The 8,283-nt window shown below is 48.8% G+C and overlaps 1 protein-coding gene across 12 annotated transcripts in view; it reads right to left on the bottom strand.

Moving 5' to 3' along the window:
- Positions 1–5,410: 5,410 nt before the first annotated feature.
- The window catches only part of BCORL1 (BCL6 corepressor like 1), a 43,505-nt gene continuing 40,632 nt past the window's right edge, over positions 5,411–8,283 (bottom strand). For all 12 annotated transcript variants that reach the window (XM_079962385.1, XM_079962380.1, XM_079962384.1 and 9 more), the window contains one exon: positions 5,411–7,055. In XM_079962385.1, coding sequence (XP_079818511.1) covers positions 6,773–7,055 — 283 coding nt within the window. In that variant the 3' untranslated portion in view covers positions 5,411–6,772. The remainder of the gene's footprint in view (positions 7,056–8,283) is intronic.

The raw sequence follows: 8,283 nt of genomic DNA, 5'->3' as shown, positions 1-8,283 counted from the left end.
TCGTGGCCTGTTTCCTGGTAACCTCCCTGCTGCTGATTGGACACTGGAAATGCTTTTCTTTCTTTCTAGAGAAATAGGTGTTGGTACTCACCATGAAGTTGTTACAATAAGTGCCACAATTTTTAAACAACAAAAAATGAGGTGCTGGTACTGCATACCCTTGAGTACCCCCTGGGGGAAAAGCACTGAGCAATGGTCATGTGAAGGTTAAGGTCGGGCAGTCACGGTGTAAAACAAGCTACTCCTTTCTGACATCAGCCTTTGAGGGGGAACAACTGTGCTGGGTGGGAGTGAAAATCAGGAGCTTCAGAGCCCAGCTGCAACAGTATGGTAAACTTCTGGTCCTGCATACGATGTTGGATTCCAACTCCCATCAGCCTCAGCCAGCATGGCCAATGGTAAGAGATGATCAGAGTTGGTAACATCTAGAGAGCTTCTGGTTCCTCATCCCTGGCTTCAACCATCCTCCTCCTGGCTTTCTGCCCATGTTTGCTTCCCCTCTGCCCCTCTGGCTGTAGGGGAGGCTTGAGAGAATGAACACTGGAGAGACTCAGGGAAATCCCTTTGCCTTCGTAACAGCAAGAGAGTAACACCTTCTCTTCTCAAAAGCTGAAGGGGAGCTTCTTGAGCAGAGACAAAAGGAGTTATTTTCAGGCTGAGGGTTTTCATGTTCCTTTTCTTGACACACACCCCCCCCCCCCCAAATACAAGGAGCAGGTTTGGTTTTGCTGTTGATGGCATGCAACAAAAGCTTCCCTTGCCAGATAAACTGCCAAGTAAATTGGTGTTGAATCTATCTTCTAGCACTGCAAAACAGGGTGAAGTAATCTGGAGAACTTTGGTGCCGAAGCGAGCAGGTGTAACCTGTTACTTAATAACCACCATTAAAAGAGGATATATTATATTGGGGAAACAATACCTGGTGTTTATGACTGACTTCCTGCCACTTTGGATTTCAGCTGATTCCTGACTCAAACGTGCAGGTGGTACTGTGCAGAAGGAAGTGTCTACTAGTGGGTTTGATGGCTGGCAGGGCTGGGGAACCAGTTGCTGGACTTCATACCCATCAGGCCACAGATAGCATAGTTAGTGGTCAGGGAACAACAGCCAGAGAGCTATGGATTTCTCTCTCATGATTTATGGTAGAGCTAACTGTGGAAGCTGCAGTTCTTCCTTTCCTTTCCTTTCCTCTGTCTCTCTCAGAAACTGATTTAGAGCACAAGTGGCTAATATGTGCTCCCAAATTGAATCATCCTGGACCACTGGTGCTGCTGATGGAAGTTGCAGTTCAGCAGTAGCTGGAGAGCATTAACCTAGCCACCCTTGATTTAGAGGCCTGGAGTTGAAGAACGACAGGGGCCCAGGCTTCAGAGCCCTTTTCATTCCAAAATACACTCCTGGTTTTCCTCCAAGCTTTCTTCATTTCAGCTGCCTAATTTTTTTGGAGGGGAGGATGCCATTGCTATTGTTAAAGCAATTGGGTATGAGAGAGCCTTTCTGTTCTACAGCAAGACACCCAGTGAATTACCATAGATCCTGATCTGCTTTACACCCTGATCCAGCTAGAATTGCACCTGGATGGGATGAAGCAATCAGGGAAAGAGGACTCCTCTGCCCTAGGCTATTACAGTGGAGACTTAAATGACGCAGTTGCCTTAAATCAGCCATACCTAACAGGACCAATGGTCAGGGATGATGGGAGTTGTAGTCCCAAAACAGCTGGAGGGCCATGTTTGGCCATGTCTGCCTTAAATGGTAAGATGCCCCAAAGACCATCTCCTCTAGCATTCTCACGGTGGCCTTGGGAAGCCCATGCTTTCCCCAACTTTTGATTCCTAGCAAGTGTTATTTGGACACATATTGCCCCCAATACTGGCAGTAGTACAGTAATGAGTACTTGTAGCTATTCAAAGTCTTATCCTCAACCTGAACCCCTTTTAAAGCTACCCAGATTCATAGCCATGCCTGCATTGTGTGGTAGCACATCTCATGGTTTCAGTATGTGGTGCATACATACATTTGTATGTTGAATCTTCTAAGTTCCATTGGATGACCCAGTTCTAGTATCAGAAGAGAGAAAATGCCTACCTGCTTTCTTTACATCCTGCATAAAATTGTATGCACATTCCTACACACACACACTTTTTTCCAGCATTACAAATGTATCCTTTCGTTAGAGGGGATTTGTTCCTGTCCCATGATCGTTTTGCTTGCCTTTTTCTGAACCTTTTTCCAGTTCTACAATGTATTTCTTACATTGGGACAGTGACCAGATCTGGACAGAGTATTCAAAGTGCAGTATTGCCACAGATTTGTATAGTAGTGTTGCAATACTGACAGTTGTTTTCAATCCCTTTCTTAATGGTCCATAAGATGGTATTCACTTCCACAGCAGTGGCACACTGGATGATGCTTCCATTGAATGTCTCCAATACCTTTTTCCTGGTCAGTCTATCACTAGTTCAGGCCCCTTTAAGCGTAGTTGAAGCCAGGATTTTTTGCCTCAATGGACATCACTTTGCACTTATTTACATTGAATAGCATTTGCCATTTGAATGCCCATTCACCCAGTTTGGAAACATCCTTTGTGTTCTTGCCACCCTGATCAATTTGGTGCCATTTGTAAACTTGGCCATCTTCCTGTTCATCCCTAACTCCAGGTTATTAGTATAATAGTTCAAAGCTCAAGTCCCAGTACTGATCCTAGGGGGGCCCTATTTACAGCCTTCCATTGTGAGAACAGCCCATTTATTCTTACCCTTTGCTTGCTGATTGTTGACCAGCTGCTGATCCATAAGACCTTATCCTCTTTATTTCATCACTGCTAAGCTTACTCATTAGTCTTTGGTGAGGAACTGTATGAAAACATTTTGAAAATACAGTATCTACCACAGCACCTCTGCAGATATACGTATTGACGCTCTTAAAATAACTGGTATGGGAGGCAAGACATACACACTGTGCTAGTTATTTTTCAGCAAGGCTCTTTCTTTTGTACACTTGGTAATTCTACCTTTAATAATACTCTGCAATAGCTTTTCCAGTAGAAATGTTAAGCTAACTGGCCTGTAATTTCATGGCAGCTCCCCAATTACCTTTTAAAAAAAATTGGTGTTACCTTTAGGACCTCAAGCACAGAGGCTGATCTTAGGGTGTTGCATATTTCTGGCAGCCAATCAGCAATTTCACATTTCAGTTCTTAAGATTACACTTAAGCTCCTGCTGTTCAACACCCTTGTTTTGAAATGTTCCACACGATGTGAAGGATTTTCATGAGCTCAGGCAAACTACTGCAGCTGCCCAAGGGCCTGTTTTTAGCCGACTCTAGATATATAGTTTGCTGTCATATACTGAAGACTGACCACTGAGGACAAGCCATGCCCTCTTTGAGCCTGTCACACACCAGTGTTCTCCCTTGCAGTTCATTGGCTGATACGGGGCATGGGGAGTGGTTTATCTTGTGTCCTCCTTCCACATTGCTGGTGGCACATGACGTCCTTGAATTCCCTCTCAACCCTTGCAGCCACTCAATCCAGTCAGCTGCTCTGTATGGGAAACAATTGGGGGATTCTAGTCTACCATATAATAATAATTAGCTACAGCTTCATGCTAGGCCCCAGCTTGGATCCCAAGCAGTTAGGAGGGAGAAATTTAAATGAGGCTCACATCCATGATTAGGTTACTGGGTAGTTTTTCATCTGGCATGCATATCCTTTCTTCCAACAGAAATGGGGGACCTGTGACTGGCCATATGTTGGACTCCCGGCTGCTATCAGCCCTGGGCAGTATGGCCAGGTTACAAGTTTCCTATCCCTGCCTTACAGAGTAGGGACCATGCCTCCTTGTTCCAGTGAATAGCCAATAGATGCTTTTCTAGATTAAACGGCAAGATTTGTCCCTTGGGAGCTACAGCTGTGCCCAACAAGGAGTGTGTGTGCATCCCAGTTCAGTTTGGAGCAGCATCTTCTCTCCTCCAGGCATTGCCTTCTGCCCAATACCTGCATCAAAGGAGTGCCTTGACTTCCCACCCTCAATTCTTTGCCCGTGCCAGCAGACTCTGGGAAACGAGGCAACAGTGCCACATAACACTCCTGACTAGAAAGCCAACCTAACTGCTGAGTTACTCCCACAAAGTGGGAGATAATCCCAGCTAGGGAGAACAGATTTTTTCAAACCAATCCTCCTCTCAGGAATAACAGAAACCTTGTGTACAGCTAAATTATGATGGAGCTGATCGGAGATAGGAAACACCTGTGGCCACCTTAGCTGCTGCTGAGACTTAAACTCCCTTCATCCCTGACCATTGGGTAAGTTGGCTGAAAGTGCTTGGAGTTGAAGTCCACCCACAGCAACCAAAGGGCCACAGGTTTCCTGTCCCTGGGCAAAACCTTCCACGTTGAACAGACCACCCCCGCTCGCCCCCCTGCAGCTAGTCCTTCCCTTTGCGCAGCACTCACCGGGAAGACTTTTGCAAACACAGGATGCTGCTGCAGCAAATCCCACCTTAGCTGAATGGTATGAGGGATAACCCAGCAAAGTGCCTTAAGACTTTTCTGCAACGGATAATTATACTCTGGTACTGTTTAAAGTGAGTATAGGGAACCTGTGACTCTCAAGAGTCCTTGGCCATTGCCCATGCTGGCTGGGGTGTTCCGAGTTTCCCCAACTTCTGAAGGGCCACACGTTCCCCACTCCTGGTTTAAAGAGGCGACAAAGGGGGCTAAGTCCTAAAAAACCAGCTGTGTGAACAGAGCACTTGCCTCCTTTAAGGAAATTAGAACATTGGGTTCCGATAGAGCTGGGAGAGAAAGTGTATGTGGAGGCTGACCCTTTCAACTTCCTCACACCCCGTTTTACACAACTGGAATCACAGCAGCTTTAGCTGAGGGGTGAGTGGACGGGAATTCCAGTCAGGAAAATGCAAGTCGCTTAAATGATGCACCTTTGAGAAACACAATGCAGGCTCTCAAATTAAAACTGTCCTGCAAGACGCCTTCGTGTTCAACAGTTTAGGTGATGGACAGCAGTATCGGTGCCAAAATCCATCTCCCTTCCTTGCTGATCTTGGTTTACTGGCCCGTACTGGGACTAAGAGCCCAGCGCTCTCTTCCCCCAACCAGCAACAGCTTGCTTTGTCCTGGGAGGGATGGCAAGAAACTGTTTTCAAAAGTCAACTGTTGTTGTACAGGTAAGCATCAAGTGGAAGTTGTTAACAGCCTTCTTTGGTTTGCACAGCTCACTGCCAAAAATGGGTGGAAGAGGCTGCCATTATGGCATATAGATAACACTTATTTTCCCCTCGGAGAAGAAGTGCTTCTGTGATGGGGCTGCTTCCCCCCACCCCCGCCCTGCCCACCAGGCTTCAGAAGTAAGAGAGGCCAGACCCAAAAGACGAGGCAGGAGACTGAGGCCCTGATGCAGGTTTTTCTGTACATAAGTGTTTTTGACACCAAAGCGTTGCTTAAAACAAATCAGAAGAAGAAGAAAAAGCAGCAGCTGCAGCACACGCCCCAAAGGCCCAAAGCCTTGGTGGAAAAGAGAAATGGGGGCGGAGAGAAGGGAACGCTGTTTGCTTTTTCCAAGGAAGGGGGCCAGTAGAGGCAGCCTGCTTGCAAAACTGATTTTGGGGCTGTGCAAGGAAATGCAGCTCCCCGAGTGGGAAGGGGGAAAAAACACAACACAAAAGAACAAAAATGTCACCACCCAAAACAACTTCCCCAGAGCAGGGGAAGAGCCAAAATAATAAGAGATTGTCCAGTCCTTGTTAGCACCTGTACAATAAAACTGTACCACACACCCCCACCCCCTACCCTCCAAATGATCCTCTTTCTCTCTCTCTCTCTCTCTGCTGCCCCCACCCCATTGAAGACCATACTGCCTTGCCCGCAGAACTGATTGAACAAGGATGAAATTATAAAGAGGGAGTGGGGGGCAAATAAAATAGCTGAGACCACCAGGTGCCTTTGGCTGTATAATAATTCTGTTTCGAAAAGTGGCTGGCTGGACATCAGAAACTAAATAATATGATAAAAAGGGCAGGGAGGGAAATGCACCCAACCAGGGGTGCTAGCTTGAATAAAGTACTGGGGGGGGGGGAAGGTGTCGCCTTGCTTAGCTGCTCACAAGACCTGATGACCGCACACCATCTGAATGGTTATGCTCCTCAACTCTGGGGGGCCCCGGCCCCTCAAATATTTTATTGTGGAGGCTGAAGGTTGGCTCCTACTGTAGCTGGGTGTCTCTAAAACAGAGAGGAGAGAAGAAACAATAGCCTCCCTCTCGCTATTTCGTGGAGGAAATAGAGAAAGGAATCCCCAGCTTAGTCCCTCAGGGGAATCCCAGAGGCGATGGTGGCTGCAGGAAGTTGTCCCCTGTCTCTCCACTCCCCCCCCTCCCCCGAATCACAGTGATACAGACTTAGCAAGAACAAAAAAGAAAAAGAACACCACAAATTAAATACTAATTTAAATAAATACTCTGGTAGAGCTTGGGGGTGGGGAAAGAGATGCAGTTCCATGGAGAGGCTTCCGAACCACCGAGGCTCTGCAGCAGGTGAACGAGTGCAGAGTCCAGGGCACAGGGGACGGCAGCTTCCTACCCCCGGGGTGGGTGGGAAGGTAGGAGGGCAGGCGGTGAGCACCCGTTGCAGTTCGTCAGGGAGGACCAGGCAGACAGAAGCCCTGCCCGCGAGAAGGCCACCTTCTCTCCTTGGTCCAGATTATTGCCTCGCAGTGCAGTCCGACGCCGACAGAGGGGAATGCCCAGCCCCCCGTCAGCTGCTCCAGGCCTCCAACATCACCTCCGAGCCCAGCAGCCGAGCCAGCTCCGGCTCGTGGCGCACCAGCTCCACCGTCTCTGCAGCGCCCAGAGCCAAGGGGGGCGCCATGTGCGCCTGGATTTCTTCCGGGGCCAGCACCTGGCTCAACGACACCTGGCGCTGGAACTCCACCTTGGGCAGGGTGGTCACCTCGAAGTGTGGGAAGCGGGCCTGAAAGATGCGGGACGAGAGCTTCAGCCGCTTCAGCACATCCGAGAAGAGGAACCAGTTGCAGGGCCTGGGCAAAGGGGAGAAGTGCGGTGGTCAGTAGGGACATGCTCTCTGTGCCCATCCCTCCCCTGTTCTCCATTTCACCCTCACCCTCCCACAGTCAATGTTCTAAAAGCTGAAATGCAAGGGTTGAAACCTACCCATAAGCGACACCATCCCATCTTGACGGAAGCCCTTTCCCCCCATATGTTGCTGGATCGCAACTGCCATTATTCTTCCCACTGGCCAAACTGGCTGGGGCCAACAGGAGTTGGAGCTCAATGACATCTGGAAGGGCCACATGTTCCCCATCCCTAATGTACTCAGAGCAACTGCCCTATCTTCTAGTGCCGTGTTTCCTCAAACGTGGGTATGCAGCTGTTTTGGGGCTATGATTCCCATCATCCCTGACCACTGGTCCTGTTAGCTAGGGATGATGTGAGTTGTGGTCTGAAAACAGCTGGAGACCCAAGTTTGGGAAACACTGTTCGAGTGTTTTTATTTAAAAAGTGCTCACGCTGCAACTCCACGCAACCTCTCTCCCCAGTCATTAGCACCCGCCTCACATCACCCAGGGTCACAACTGCCTGGTGCAAGTAAGTGAAAAGGATGGCAGTGCTTTGTTTTTGAAGATCATGCTTCTAACCCTCATGGGTGCCCATTATGCTTGAATACACTGCAGCCTGTCCCTACTGACATCTCAGCAGTTGGCTGGGCAGAGGAGGGGGGAGGCAGGACTTGGGTCAGGTAGTGGGACTTCTGGGTAGCTCGTCTCTGTGCTGTGCGGCCCTCCCCCACCTCTCCCCCAGCTTCTGCCTAATAAAAATCAGAACCAATGATGCAAAAGCACAAGACATTCTGAGACTTGCTTCCTTTGCATCCTTTATCTGGGTCACAGCATTGTAACGACTGCAGCACCAGCAGTTTGGAATGGTGCTTTTGCAGATGCAGGATCTTGGCCACGACCCTACCTGCCCCCACCCCCGTCCTTTTGGAACCACGGAGCTCCCACCACTTCCACGCTTAATATGCAGAATAGGCATCACGTACCCCACCACCAACACCACAAAGCCTGTTGTTTTGTCATGGTTTGCCAGTCTCTCATTTGTCACAGCAGGCTCTCTGAATGCCCCTCCCCTCCTTGAGCAGCTGGCAAAACCTTGCTGTGCCTGTGTGAGCTGGAGAAGGAAAGGGAAAGTTGACTTGCAAGCAAATGCACGTCTCGCTCATCCTTTCTCCAAGGCTCTCAAAAGCTG

Source organism: Podarcis cretensis (assembly GCF_951804945.1).
Source record: "Podarcis cretensis genome assembly, chromosome: Z".
NCBI lineage: Eukaryota > Metazoa > Chordata > Lepidosauria > Squamata > Lacertidae > Podarcis > Podarcis cretensis.
The sequence above is the reverse complement of the archived record's forward strand: the minus strand, read 5'-3'. Positions and strand labels throughout refer to the sequence as shown.